Raw genomic sequence first — 15,868 nt, forward strand, 5'->3', positions numbered from 1 at the left:
ATTTATAATCCTAGTAAATAGCTTTCAATCTCCCTCTAACGTACTCAGAAAGGGCGAAAGAATCAATTGTAATTGCATAAATATTTCGGTGCAATGGTCCTCACTTTTGGTTCCTGTGAACCACAATGTCAGTGTCAGAGCGTATTTCATTTTCACCTTTGACACTGACACGTATTTCATTTTCATTTTCACCACTGCTTCTGTCGAGTTTTATTTGGTCAATTTGTACTGAGCACTAGAATGCAGTATGTAGTTAGCAAAAACAGAACCTCAGGTGGATAATACAAGCTGTCAAAATGACCATAAATGCAAACGTCTGATCAAAACATAACATAAAATGCTGGAATAAAAGCAAGCAGTGTTTATTGAATAAATTCCCACAACTACATTCTAGTTTTGTTCTTTCGGTAAAGCACAGAGGCGTGGAATAAAGCAACAAGATGAACGCTATTGCCATCCACCTCGCTGTAGGCTCGCTGCTGTATTTTTTAACCTGACAATGGGCCTGGAAGGAAAAAGAGGTGCAAACGCCATCAGATACCACAGAAACAAGAGCAACTAGCTTGGCGCGCATGCTTTCGCCCTAGCAGTTTTTATGACAAGAAAAAATAAACAGCATGAGGCGCATCCCTGCTTGGAAATTTTGTATTACTCTTGACTAGAACTAGAAATTACAAGTTACAAAAAACCCACACTGGAGTGTTTTAGTGCAATACCACATTATAAGCCTTTTCGCGAAAAGCTTATGCATATATACTGGACCATCGATGATTTCACATTTAAGCTTTGCGAGCGCGGTCGCAATGAAAGATATCTCAGCCGCCAGAAAGCTTCCAGCCCAGTCCACAGAGAGATAAACTTCGTTAACCAATGCGTTAAACCATTGGGCCATCGAAACGTACTTTCTGTATTCAACGTTGCCACCTTTTTTTTCTTTTTTGTATTATATAAAGTTTTCTCTCTCTCTCTCTGCCACCTTTGTAGCTGGTTTCTTCACGTGTTAAACTTTCAGTCGTTGTTGTTGTTTTAGCCCTCACACAAATCATGCTCCACTTGAGTGTGGTCGCCATCATCTCCCTTATCTCCTCTGGCCAAGTGGCATTAAAGTCCTGAATCGGTGATATGATATTCATGTAATGCGGCATCGAAATGCATTGCCTGGCTTCCAAGTGAAGCGTATAGAGGACGACGCTGACACCACATGCCCACGATTGCTGAAAAATTCGGCCGGATTTCTTCATGTGTTTATAGCTCTAACAGGCAATCAGTCACCATAGCTCAGATTACTTAGTATGAACAGGTTCTGTCTTCTTTGTCGGAATTCTATGACCACTAAATCGGGCTCTTCAGGTTTTGCTGACGCAAGGTATTGCTTAGAGCGTCAAAGTAAACTACAGTGAGAAAGAAAAAGGTTGGAGTGGGAGTTAACGGATCACAGGAAGAACGCGAAGAAACCTGCTACGGCTCAATAACAGAATGCCTAGCGAAGCAAGCCAAATCAATGCTAGACCAATGCAAGCGGTGGTAGTGATAATTATTCGCGCTGAGGTATACTAAACCTTACTTTATAAACTTCGCTACCAATTTTGCCACCACATTTTGACTGCACAAACGAATTTTCGATAAGTTGTGACACGCACGAGACAACATAGTATACAATCAGAGAATGTGAGAAGGGTTAGTCATCTAAAATATTGTTTCCAACCTCACCAAAAGAAGGTTAATATGCGGGACATGCTGAGTTTCAAAAGACATGGTAGTTCATGAGTCGCAGTCGTTTCCTATAGAGTATTATACGGCACACTCACACACGACGCCAGGCACAGAGGCGAGGATAGCGGCGCTGAACACGCCGAAAGTTAGCTGGAGCGCGGCATTTCCCTGTGTGGCTTGGTTAATGGCCTTGATCAGCTGGCAGACAATTCCTCGAAGAACAGTGAGAAACTGGTCTGCGGGAAGTTGTCTCAGGATGCACTGCAGGTAAACAACATCAAGACACGGCGGTTGGAAGTCTTCAAAAGAAGGAGCTAAGAGGGCATCGACATAAAGTCACTGGAAGAATTTTTCTATTCCAGACATAGTATTTCAAATTTATATGCACGTAGCCCACCTTCCCACCATGTCTATGAGAAGGCTTAATAATGTTTCAGAAGCCCATAATCATTCTATATAAGCTTACTGTATTTCGGCCATGCTTAGTGAACACCTGTTAGCTGGATAATTACTTGACTGCTAAAGGCCAAAGTTTCGTTTTACAGGGGACATGCGAGCTTTCTTTATCCCTCTGCGTAAAATATAACGCCTAAAAAGCTACGTGCAAAAGCTTCATTTTTTTAATATTGGTATTTATTTTGTAGTTTCAGCAGCATTGGTAGTTCCTCTTATCCACACGAGAACGAAATGACAGCAGGAAATGGTCGGGGAAGTATTAAGAAACTGATTCAAAATCTTCGCGGTGGATATGACAGATGCAGTTCCGATGCATCTTCACTCTTGTAATGCGCCAAATCATACCGTCGCCCCATTTTCATGTTTGTGCAGGCAGGTAGGCTTGTTGCTCTTGCCTATCAAGGCCGAATACGCCTTTTCACACTCCAAAGAGCTGATATACGGAACAACAAAAATGTCTGTGTCGAAACAGAGCGTTTTGACTGGACCTTTCTGCGTTTTCTTAAATTCCTGTTTTGGGATAAAATATAGCTTTTTTGCAGAACATTTTATACACTCGTTTCAGTCACAGAAAGACAAAATGTCGCATGCATACACGAAATTATATGTACAATGTTTGTATCTGTTTGAATTTACTCTGTATTATTTCCAAGACTAAATTTATTTCACGTTATTCTAGGCCAAGCCCCCTGAGATGATGCAAGATACAGAAAAGAAAATGTCGGAAAATTGTGCACGCAGAGGAAACATGCTCATTTACTCAGGTTTATATAGAAGGCTGTTAAAGATTAAAGCTTATTCTTATCTTGCTTTCACCAAGTAATGCGGTGTTACAAATGCACAGTTTTTACTTATGCCTAGCATCTGATGAGATGAGAGGAGTCGCTAGAGAGAGATTTGATGTTGGGAAAGGTTGAGGGTCACCGGAGAAGGGGTAGGCAGCGAACGCTGTGGGCATCCTCGAGGCGCTGCAGATGAAGTTGTGTGATGTTAGGAAGATAGTGAGAGATCGGAAAGCGGGGCGTGATATGGTCCATAGGGCCGCGAAGAGTCGGAAATGACTAAACGGCTGAACTAAACAGAACGGAGCATTTGCACTGTAAATTGCCGAGTCATCTGAAAGGCTAATAATTTTTGAAAAAAAAATATTTTAAGCACGAAAATTGGCACAAAAATAATTCGCCTGCAATCACTTAAAAAAAATTTTCGAAGGCATTCTCCGGTTACTTGGCTGATTACGTGACATACAAATATTTGCTGTTGTTAGGTTTGTTTCCACATTGACTCATTAAGAAAAACGGTAGTGTTAACGCGAAAAGAGAGAAAAACTTGCAACTACCACAAAACTCCTTGTTATTTCCGTAGAGTATTAGATCTTTTTGGAATCGGGTAGCAAGAAGTAAGTTTCTAGAAATTTAAATATTGCTCAACTGTGCAAAATGTTCAGTTTACTTACACCAATGGCTTCCACCGTAGACTGAATCATGTTGGTCTGAAACAAAATAAAACACACATGATGTCAAAGAATGGGAAACAGTATTCAGCACTCGTTGTATTTGCGGGAAGACACAGTGTGGACCTTATCACCTTACTAACGGTAAAAGCACGATGACATATTGTAACGCAGTCAAGACACAGACACAACAAGAGAGTCGATATAGGAGTGCTCATTTCGTCATCCTCTGCTTCTTCAGATATGTGCCCTCACCACAAAATGTCGTAATTCATACGTAAACCTGGCGAAGGCTCCATTGGAGCTGCTTAAACCTTCGCACGTACTCGAGGCAGACTTGTCTTTAAAATGAGGCCTTCATTGACAGGCTTCGCATTCCCTTATTTTATTTTCGCAAAGGCACTAAATGAATGCTCATGAACACTGTAACTGCCGGATACTTGCTCTGTTTGATGTTTGCCTTCTTTATAATTAATCATTTATATCTTTATAGATTTGCACGCGCACCATAATATTGTTACCCGACTTACAGGCTCTGATTTCCACAAAGCCAGATACCATTACACTGAACACGGTCCCTTGGATCGCATCTGGGATCAACGTTTCAAGCGATTTGCATATATGTGAATGGACATGTCAACAGGTGCATAAGCTCTAAGTGAGATTACAAGAAACGGAACCATTTCATGACCTATAAATCCGAAAACTTCAGCCTCCACCGCATGAATCGATAAAAAACGGCAGACCTGGTCCCCAGACACGGGGAATAAAAATGTTGAACAATTAGCATCTCGGCAATTGACAATTTATATTTCTCTTAAAGCATTACCTCTCATCTGCCGCTCTCACCAGATAGTAAAATAAGCTAAAATAGTTATTTTAGAAATGCCCTTTCGAGAAATGTTATGTAGACCTGCTTGATAGTCCTCGTCCCCAATGCTAAATATTAGTGACGAAAATCTAATCATTTTTCTTTGTCTCTGTAAAACCAAAAATAAAATTTTGGACGCGGCACTTCTCTGGATTTCCCTATATTTAACCCAGGACGCGATGAAACACATGAGGATCTGACTTGAAGCTACACAACAACGCAAAACAATGACATGCCTCCGGATTTTTTTGACGAACCTAATTCCGCTGGGCAAATGCTTTCCCATGCTATATGCGGTTTCCTAAGCACCCAGGCGTAACCTAATACACAGAAGAAGCATTGGTTATTTTACATTCTGTCATAAACGTTTTATTTCCTCTGGATCTGTAAAATCTATTTTTCTTAGTTACAACGTAATTACAAGTCACACAAGCACAGTAAGACAGCTTTCGAGGGCAAATTTGAAGTCACGGTAACAGCGAAACTTACAGTGGTAGGGGATCCAGCCGTGCACATCATAGCCGTGTCTCCAGCACACTGCCAACAAAAAAATTCTGAACTGTTTCGAAACAAAAAGAACTTGGCAAAACAAATGTAATTACGGGAAACACTTCTGTTGCACCTTACTCTAAAGTCTTATTCTTGGCAAAAAGCAAGCGAGGGATAGAACATTATGGAAAAAAATGTAAAAACATTTTAAAGGGGCTTCTTAGACCAAAAGCCACTGCCGTTTTACATGGTGTGGTCGATCAGTTCAATGTGTTTGCTAGCTCGTACGTCCTATTTGTGCACCCCAGGAGGTTTGAATGGGAGAATCTGGAGTTAAGGAATTCTCAATTTACTGAGAAATTTTAAAATGGGTTGGATCCGCAAACGAAAAAGTACACTGAATGAGAAAGTTTTCGGCCGTTAAACAGCTGGAGTAGAGAAGGTAATAGTTATCTTTGGTATATTCATAAATCGATAGGCTCGTCCCTCAATTTAACGAGTTATAAATGCGATCCGGCTGTATCGAATTGGTTGATTGATTTATATTTACTGATGCATGATTGTGCTTCTTTGCAAAATTTGGACGAACTTTCTCTGGATTTCATCGTCTGTACGGTTGTACATTGTTCTCAGTCACATTATGCCTGGAGCAAGTTCAGAGTATTTGTTGATGTACGGGAGGGGCCATTGTTCTGCGTCTGGCTTAAGCTGCTAATGCTAATCATGGTCCATCATAGCTTTGAGAAATACACAAATACTCTATGCAGATTTTGCTTGCGTAAAGATTTCATGATGCCCCGAGTTTCAACGCAGACATATGGCTGAGTTGGTAGGCATACGTAGCTAACTGGAACGAATAGGCTCTGACATAGAGAGAATATAAGGACATCACAAGTGTTCACTTCAACTTTTTCTTAACTTCAGGAAACAAATACACAGAGAAAAACAATGTAGAGAACTGGAAAAACACAATTTCACAAATAATTACAAAAAATTATATTTCAACAAAAACAAATAAAAATCAAATAAAAGTAACCGACACTACACACTAAAGCAAAGACAAAAATCTGGCATAGATTCAAAATGAGGACTAAGTGATGTTCATTGTGGGACTGTTCGTTGCGGACGCAGGGCTTTGCTGTGTCGGTCACCTGGATGCTAGTCTACAGCGTGTATGCCAGTTTTTCTTCTTTTCATGAATATTTTTATATATTTGTACATTTTTTTCTATCTTTCTGTATTTTTTGTTTTTTATTTTTTGTCTCTTTGTGGCATTAGTGTTTTTATGGTTTTTAAAACAATTTTCTCTGCTCTATCTATTTTCTTCGTAGAGGGACGAAAAACTGGAAGTGAGCGCTTGCTTTTTTTTCTTTTTCTTTTTCTTTTTTAACCAAGCTTGCCATAAGGCATATTATAGGAACTCATGTAAATTATATTCGGTAAGGAACCGGAGCAGGCTCCCACTCTTGTCGTTGTCTGTGAGCCATTTAGAGAGGTCCTCTTCCCTTGTTGTGGTTAGTCCCACTTTGCGCAGAATCTATTGTGTCCTTTTTTTCTAAGTGTCCATGTTCATGTTTTAATATTAGCTATGAACTGTGAGTTCAAATGTTATTGAAGGTGTTCTCATAAAATTATGCAATAGAATGGACAACCGAAGTGACCTGAAACGCGCACCGAAGATTGCCGGCAGGTGTATTCCGTCCACACCTGATGTGGTGCTCGCATTTATGTTTCCAAATGCGTAAAAAAGTGACAATAATCTAGTCAAAGGCTGTAGACAAGCACACGATGAACTGAGCAATTACAGTATTCTGCCTAAAGCTTCAGAAGGGATTATGAATAAGAGTCTTGCAACTCGATACTTTTAAGGGTCACATTCAGCTGAATGCATAGCGGTGTCGGCGTTAGCGGAATGGTTACAAAATCCGGATTTGTGGAAAAGATGTAACGTCACACGTGGAAAACGTGAATACAAAATGAAGTATAAACATATGTTAGGACACATAAATTGCGATTACAAGTTTTAAACATGATTTTAGCGTAATTGAGACATTAGATAAGAAAAACGATCACTGACGCCAAAGAAGTTTGGAATGGGAGCGATGTGAAATTTGGAACTGGGTTTCTTAGATTGTGAGCGATACACGGTAACTCTAGTCTTCGTTTGTCTTTGGTTAAAGTGGCGATTTATGTTTATGTCATGTGATCTAATGAGCATTAGTGAGACTGGAGGGACACCAACAAGGGATTAGAAATTAAGAGATTGGCAAAGTACACACCGATGAGAAGTGTGTGCGAACGAGGATCCTGCAGTGCGTCAACAGACGCCAGGCGGTAACGCTGTCTTTTCGTGCACTGAAAGACTGAGCCTAGTTGTCTACCCAGCTTTTTATTTCTGCGGTTGACTCACCATCAATAATTGCGATAGAAATATAAATGTAAACGTCATCAAAATCAAGTGAAATTATAAAGCTCGCAGATGGCGTGGGTAGAGGTTTAACAAGGACGTTTTTTTTCTACCGAAAGGTGCTCAATCGATTAATCTTGCGGCGTTTTGAATAAGAATGTCGGTAATGATTATTTGGATAAGTATAACTTAAGTATAACTCTTGAGAAACTTTAGTAAATTTTCAGGCATTCCAGCAAGAGGTATTCACCGCGCTAAGATTCCCAACGGCAGGCAGCCCAATGTTGATCGAGCCAAGGCACGAGTCGTTCTTGATGAGGAAGCCAAGGCAGCCTGTCGAATTGCAGAGCTGGTAGTTTCCGAGCATTCCAAGATTTACGCCGACTGCAAAGTTGCATGTGGTGTGTTGAACCAAAAAGGTACGAGGAAAAATAATAATTGCTAAATATGTCTGCTTCTTTAATTCCTTGCATTCGCGTGGAAACAATGTTCACTAAAATTGAGCTCACTAAATTTGACACCGTTAGACATCTAGTGGCAGGAATAACATTTAAAACAAAAATTACCTCCTTGCATAAAGAAAAATGTCCTCCTCTTCAAGTAAATGCTAAAAAAAAACAATGTCTAAGACTACGTTACTCACAGGAACCGACCATATATTATCTGGTGCCTCTTTTAAGAGTCATCTGATCCCGCATATCTTCGATTGCTCAACATTTTTAGGAGGTTCAAGATATAGGCTGCTGGAAATATTTAGCAACCTAGTGGGAACTTGGTAAAGACAGTCTTCAGTTGCTTCCCTGCACAATATAATTGCCGACATATTAATTATATCATCATGTAGGAGTGCTGAACATTAACTCGAGACAATTCATTAACACTGCTTCAGGTGTTAGGGGTTGATGAATTGCACTTTTAAACTTGTTTCTGACAACGTGTTCGTACATATTTTCTTTGTATGCGTGCATATAAGGAGAGAAGTACTTGTAATAAACAGTTGAAAGTTCGCACACGCACCAGTCTTGTCTTGTGTTACTCAAATTTCTCGAGTTAAAGTTCAGCGCGCCTACATGATGATGGAAACCCAACTAGCCGCCATTACAGCATTGCTCGCGATATTGATTATATATCGAGCTTCTTTTATTACAGTAAACATTATGTTTGCACTGTAATATTGTTACTCAAAGTTAGTGCAGTATTGAGTAAATTGCTAATCCTTCTGTGCGCAAGACATAATAGCGTTTTAAGGACGTTCGTAGTAAATACCTGCAGTTAACATAAGTATGTAAATATATCAATAAATGTTTAAATAAAGGCTAATTATGAAAATGATCGTACTTAGTGTGATATTTTCATTTGGTGCGCATACAGGAAGAAAACCAGTGATCCAAACAGCCAGCTTGGAACAATGTTAAAATGTAAAACAAATCGGGTATTCTCACTTGGAATGTCTCGGTTCGCAATAATCAAAAGCAGAGGCGCCAGTGCACTGAGGATTCCTTGCGGGGAGCCACTCTGGTAGATTCCTTGTATAAGGCACTGCAAGAAAATATCTTTTTTTGACTTCCCAGGGTAAAAACAAAGTGTAAAGAATTCAGTGTCCGTGTATTTACGAAAACAAGAAGCAAATCCTCTAATAAAGAAGAATATACTGCACACTATTTACTTGCTTTATTTAGCTAAACGCTCCATGCATTTACTGGGTATTGTGGTCGAACACGGAAGCAACGTAGCCAGAAGCCCCAAAACAGCGGCTTAACTCATATTCCAGGACCTGCAGTGACGAACACATAATCTTCATTGGCCATATTTTACATCCATATGTAACTCACATGAATTTTAACAGAAATATGGGGAAAGCGCTTGTTGAATGGACTAGACCTTTCACTACATTGCAAGCCTGCAATTCGGTGAGGAATGAATGGTTTGGTTTATTTGGTGTAACGTCCTAAAGTGGCTCAGGCAATGACAGACGCCGCATTGGAGGGTTCCTAGAATTTTCACCAATAGGGGTTCTTTAACGTGCGCTTACATCGTACAGCGCACGTACGCCTAGCTTTTCACCTCCGTAGACAACCGGCCGCCAGGGCCGGGTTTCAATCCTGTATCTTTTGGCACGGTAAGGGCTCACCGGATTACCGGAAGGGCTCACACCATGAGTGCCATTAAGCGAACTGTGCCGTATTTCTAGCGTTAGCCCGTGGATATACAGATTGTCATCAACAAATGTTATTGCTTAGCTTCGCTCTTTGAGAACAAAGCATTGAGAACACTTTATAAAGAGCTCTCCATTTCGCTCTGAAATGAGGCACTGGTAATAATCTATCCCTCCCTGATCCATGCGGCTCCGTGTCTGCGACGAACTCGTATACTATTACAGCAGGCGGAGAGCGCACTAGTTGTTATAAAGCGCCTTCGGAAATGATAGCTGGTCATTTTACACGAAGCGCCTTTGGCAGTGATAGCTGGCCATTTGGATAAGCATCATTCTTTCCACAGACTCTTGATAATGAAGGAAAATCGTTTATTTTTATATTAATTAATATTTTACGTACGGGAAAAACAGTGTCATGGAGCGCGAGAAAAAAACAACAACAAAGCGCTGACCTAACCCACCCTACAGACCAAAAATGCAGCCTGACGATATGTCTTAGCCAAATGCAACTTAGCAAGGGCGAATATACATACGTTGGTGATCTTGATGATACCTTGGGTGGCGCCACTTGTCTGGAAACAAAGCACCAAAAGGCGATTTATTACAGGTGATAGCATGGAATATATCTATTTAACGCTATACTACTTAAAAAAATTCATTTGTTCAAAAATTGCGTTTGAAAAAAAAAATACATTCCTTTACAAACAAATTGGTCATCTGTGGCACCCAACTATCGTGGCACCCAATACCATTCGCTTGAACTAAAATAGAATACAAAACAATACTGGCTTCTAAGTTACTGCAGCTTTTAGAGGTGACAGTAATCGTACACGCCACCTGATTAGCATTATTACCGCCAGCGTTCAGGCATGAGTTTCTCCTGATAGAAATAGTGCACACCAAGAGCACTGAAGCTTTACAACGACGTGCAACACAATAAATCTTGTGAAATCTTCACTGTGTCTTAAGTAGCTGCTTTCTACAATTTTAGGCACATCAGGATCTGAATTCGCAAGGTTTTAAACAGACAAATAAACAGCCCCCCAATTTAGAGAAGGCTGTTTGACCAGAAAGGAAAATTTAGGCGATATTCGCACAGTAGTTTCTCAACTAGAGAAAGTAGCTTTACTTAAAACTGTATTGTAATTCTTATATACAATGGCATTGCAAAGCGAGTATTTACACAAACTAATTTTAGTACTGATCAACTTGAGTGACTCGCAAACCGCTCGTAGAAAATAAGCAAGAATATGCATTGAAAAGTTTGAAGGACGTTGGTTGAATACAAGAAACTAAAGGAACAAAAAACAAGTACTTACAGTTGTGCTGCCGCAGAAGTTGGTAGAACTTCCAACGCACTAACATAGGGGCGGAAAATAGAAAACATACAAAATATTAATTACGGAGAGTGCAAAACGACAAACATTGTATAGATTATTCTTTATCTGGATGCTTGGACAGAAAGGCCTTGACGCTGATATTTCGTTTGGCGCCACTGTGGTTGCTATCCGGTAAGATTCAACATGATGATTTTTTAAAAACTAAATCTGGCCCTTCTGCTGATTCTTTTGAGGAGTTTGAGAAGCTGTTGAGTGTCGTTACTTGAATATGCATTATTGGTTTATATTTCTTTTTCAGTCAATTTTTCTCACTGCCACTGTTCAATTGTGAACTTATGAGGCTTCATTTTGCACGATGAAACCGAGACGTTTTGTAAGGTCAACAAATAAAGGAGCTTCTAAAGTAAACAATGAGTTATTGGTACTGCAAATTGTTCATGAGTTGTCGAAAGGAAACACCTTAAAAACAGTGTGAATGTGAGACTTACATTTCCAATGTTGAGGATATTGCTCAGGGTAATGTTGACGCAAGAAGCTGCAAACACGAAAATATTCACGTCGTTGAAATTTAAATTGTGTATTTGCGCTAAGGCACGGTTGCAAAGACATCTGGCGTCTTCATTATTGACTGCCTTAATATACTCTTCTATTGCAATCTTTGCCGATTTCGAAAAATGTTTAGTGTTCAATTGCACAGATGAGAAAAAGCGCCCTTCGCATAAACTCACGTTAAAAGAAAAAGGAGAAAGATATGCACATGCGTTTAATATAATTTTACGCTCTAAATGAAACCCGTTGACATATTCTGTTAGCATTCATAATCCAATTCTTTCGGCCAGAGGCCAGTCCTTAGGCTACCTCAGACTAAATAAGCACATAGCTGAATGCCGAAATTGCGAGACAGGATTAATCCACAACAGTAGTAGCCTTCGGCATGGACGGGTGGGTCATTGACCTCGTAGCATTAAATGTTGCCCCTTATAAAAGGTCGAATGGATCCAAAACACATCAGGTCGCATCGATTATTACAGAACGTAGACATAGGTTGCCCTGCCATATCTATTCATGGATTTTGTTAACGTTATTATCATGCGGGCATCAAATACATGTTGTGGGCTAGGATTCATTTTGGACAAATGCCGCATGGAAATAATTTTGTGATTTAAAGAAAACGATGCCTGCCCCGAGGTGCTACTGTAAAAGGGATAATCGTTAGCATGACGAAATCTTTTGAGGTACTCGCATTATATTCTGTTGTTTGGGATTTGATTCTGCAAGTCATTTTTTGCACTAGAGAGTAATGTTGATGCATATAATATTCCAGATTATATTTAACGACTGTAGTGTTAATTTCTCATCATGTTACTTGGTTGTTAGAGCAGAAATGTAGGAATAACGAGAGTATCGCAAACATGAAAACAAAAATAGGAATTGAGTTTATAGACTCAATGACATGCTGGGGATAGTGTGCGTAACAGCAAAAAAATAACATTCCCGCCAATGGCAGAATAACTGATCACTGACCCTTGCATTCTAATTCTTCTTTAAAGCTCAAATCTGTGGCTCAAAACGTGCTTAAGGTTGTGGATATGAATGAGTAGAAATATCCTAAGATATTTTAAGAGAAACTTCAAATATATTAGCTCTCGATGCACGCAAGTGAGAAAAGGCCACACGTTTATAGATAAGTATATACGCTGCACTGTTCACAAAAAAAAAAAATCGAAAGGTGGCCGGTATTGATGAAAGTTGCTCTCCATATATTCTCCTACCGATTAGCCGAAGAGGACGTGGGGACATGTCTTGATTGCGTTATCGGAAGCCAGAAAAACTTCTCGTTCGGAAACCTGAATACTGCGAAATAAAGTCTGTGATGTGGTGTGTTAGGAACATTTTAGCGAAACTAAATTGGTGAACAAAATTGCAAGCATCATCTTTATTCTAAAGGAGGGTTTTAGCGCTCGATGATAGGCGAGAGGTGAAGAATGTTGAGGCGATTTTCGTATCACCAGGTTGAACCTTTTGCAGCATTTTAATAATTAGCTCTTTTTCACACCCATATTTAAGGTCGGTTAGGAAGAAGAAACGGCCCTCGAAACATCACAACACTGATTCACTTTGAGCATGACATAGCAAACTGATCTCTGCATTCAATATGTAGCTGTAACCTCTCTATCCCTCTATCTGCCACTGGTTCTACTTCCCATCGTACAAATACTTCCACCTCAGGCAAAAGGTCATGAAATGCACCGCTAGCAAGAAAAAAAGCGTGCACATTTTCTTTATTTTTATTCAATGTTCCTGGATTGACTTACAACATTTAAAGGCATGAATTAAGCAGGTTTTAAGACTGGAGTTAATGATAAAGCGGAGTCACTACATGCCGACTCAGCTCGGTAGGCTAGTACGCACGCTGTTTTGATAAGCTAGAATAATTTGGATATACAGGATATGTTATTATGTACAAAAATCCCGGATAACTGGATTTTTTACACTTTTAAGCTCCTCCTTAATTCCGCATTACGTAAAAACTATCTATAGGTGCAGAAAACTTTAAGGTGCTCCTGATGACCTAGTTGAGGGAAAACAATCCCAAACATTGCGTCTGAACGATAGACCTACCCTTCTGCTGGCCTCCAGAATAAACCGCTGTGCTATGAATAGATGAAATTATAGAAGCCTGCGAAGTTCCTCTCATAAAGCGAAGATTATTCTGCCGATTTTCATTTCTCCCCCATCGTAAGCCATGCCATATCCGCAGCGTTCAACGAATGAACAGGGTTTAGTTGAACACCACAACTACTCAGCTACCTCCTGCAGGCTTAATATTTTGCAACACTTTCCACTCGATTTGTTGCATTGCAAATAAAAATTTTTTGTTGCCACTGCTAGGCCTAGCAGTAGTCGGTTCCGTAAATAAAGCAGCATCCTTATAGTACCAGTGTATAATTTTATTGTACTCGCAAATAAAGTCTACATTTCTGAAAACAAAGACAGTGACCGCACGTGGTTAGGCATTGTCTTGTAATTAGACGGAGTCAAAATCTTTTGCTGCAAATGTTTATCTTTATCGGCTCCTACCACAACTACTGATATTGCAGTCGTTCGTGAGACTGATATTTTATTTTGTCTCTTCTTGGTGTTTAAGTCGATGAACGCAATAAGCTGCTGCACCAGCGGAGGTGCTTTGAATCGCCGTTGTGCTGCTGTATTCAGGGGATGGCAAAGAATAGGTGTCAGTTTTTGTATGCTGTTCCTACACGTGGCAAAGTACATTTGGGTGACGTTTAGAATTGGCGCATCCTCCCGTATCCTCCCACTATGGTGTTTGTCACAGCTGATGTAAGTTTGGAACGTTAAAATCAATGTAACACTGCCATAGTGCTTCTTTCAATGGCCAAAATCATTTACTAATTTTAATATGACCGTCACGTTTTTTAACAGGTATCCGAGTTCCTGCATAAAGCAGAGAGTGCATTGTAGAGCATTCACAAGAAACCAACTCATTTTCCTCAGGTCTGTTCGAAATATTTCGAGGAACAAATACTTATGCTTAGTAGCAGAGGTAAGGAGTGTTTTAGGGGGTTATAGTTTAATGAAAAGCTAGAAAATAAATTGAATATGCACTTACTCGGCACTGAAGCTGACGCAGAAGTCACGGCCGCAACGACCAGAACAGCGACAAAGGTGTAGGTAGAGACCATGGTTGTGGTTATTGTCGGGCGTGCAGGGGCGACTGAGAGCAGATTGGTATGAGTTGCCACAATATCTGGGCTCAGAACCTTTGGTGCTTTTTATAGGCAAAATCAAGCACCAGTAGTATTACAAGGTACTCGAATATGACGTTACTGAAATCATTGTTTACAGAATGAAGTATATGCGTTTTTTTTTTCCCATGGTCATTTAAATATAAGGTTTACAGTGTTGCACACTATATCCTACGTTCGCGCCCACCTGGAACTCCTCATTAAAAATTATTAATGTCACTGCCTTCATTTTGTCGTAGAATACTGAAAACTTGTCACGAACAAGCTCCTTGACAGCTTAAAAAATATGCTTTGTACTGCGCGTTTCCTGTTTCATTACTTTCGGTGCGCCGGTCGGAACAAAAACGGAAGTTTATCGGTAAAAAGTATAGCCTGCGCAGAAGCCGGACGTTTGTAAATACCTGGGTTTTCCCGTTTTCGACACGTGTGCATGTGTACAGGATATATATTTACAGCAAAACCTTGGCTATAATTCTGATTTGAACTTATTTTTTAATGAAACAACTGAACTCTTTTCTCTTCCCTAATGAGACTATGAAGCACTAGGTATAGGACTCGGTATTGCGAGGAAAGAAAAACAGTACGAAATGAACTATCAGCGTGATAGAGCTAAATATGGCCATCGCAGAGGAGAAGACAGCAGCAACTGGTGCACCACAAGCGCACCTGCTGAACACCATGGCAGTCGAACGGTAATGGAGGAGTAAGTGCCATACACAAGCGTCGATCAGCGAACCCATGCGTAGAAGCGAATGATGGGTACTTTATTTGTTTTTTGTAACATTTTTCAGTTTCATGCTTGATAAATGACGTCAGGTGGTAGAACAGAATTGCTCGAACTTGGCAAAAATATACAGGCCTTGTGTCCAGTATGTTTTCAGGATCCGGATTCATATCCGGCAACAAAGATACTCTGCGCATCACAGCTAGGTATGACGCCAAGCGAAATCCGCGATGATACACGCCTGATTACGTGTCCGGCAAGCAACGAATAGGCTGCCATCATATATTTATTTCTAACTGTATATAATAACTATGTTCAACTATTTGCTCATTTTACCATTCCAATGTGATTGCTAGGTGGCTGATCCGAAAGCTCAGATTTCACTGCAAACATTGCGGTGCTATCAGACGACTTTCTCTCTTCAAGGCTCTCACAAATACACGCCCCTGAATCGCAACTACATGTAAGAGTTCTAGTGGGCGCCCATAAACTA

The 15,868-nt window shown here is 40.1% G+C and overlaps 1 protein-coding gene across 1 annotated transcript; it reads right to left on the bottom strand.

Moving 5' to 3' along the window:
- Window positions 1–488: 488 nt before the first annotated feature.
- LOC146189887 (uncharacterized) lies at window positions 489–14,588 on the bottom strand. Its single transcript, XM_084605368.1, has 10 exons — window positions 14,516–14,588; window positions 11,373–11,419; window positions 10,864–10,902; window positions 10,078–10,116; window positions 8,832–8,928; window positions 7,640–7,773; window positions 4,983–5,030; window positions 3,626–3,661; window positions 1,809–1,974; window positions 489–505 (listed from the first exon to the last, which is right to left on the bottom strand). The coding sequence occupies exons 1-10, from the start codon at window positions 14,586–14,588 to the stop codon at window positions 489–491; spliced, it is 696 nt and encodes a 231-aa protein (XP_084461494.1).
- Between the last annotated feature and the right edge of the window lie 1,280 nt (window positions 14,589–15,868).

Source organism: Amblyomma maculatum, chromosome 5, assembly GCF_055883805.1.
Source record: "Amblyomma maculatum isolate TAMU_Amacu chromosome 5, ASM5588380v1, whole genome shotgun sequence".
Classification (NCBI taxonomy): domain Eukaryota; kingdom Metazoa; phylum Arthropoda; class Arachnida; order Ixodida; family Ixodidae; genus Amblyomma; species Amblyomma maculatum.

Bases quoted from the DNA above. Each gene is read 5' to 3' on its own strand.
- LOC146189887 (XM_084605368.1), bottom strand. From the start codon at position 14,588: ATGGTCTCTACCTACACCTTTGTCGCTGTTCTGGTCGTTGCGGCCGTG. The intron at 8,929-10,077 runs GTATGTATATTC...ATTTTCTTGCAG, and splicing joins GTATCATCAAGATCACCAAC to TGCCTTATACAAGGAATCTA. The intron at 3,662-4,982 runs GTAAGTTTCGCT...ATTTTGTTTCAG, and splicing joins CGGCTGGATCCCCTACCACT to ACCAACATGATTCAGTCTAC.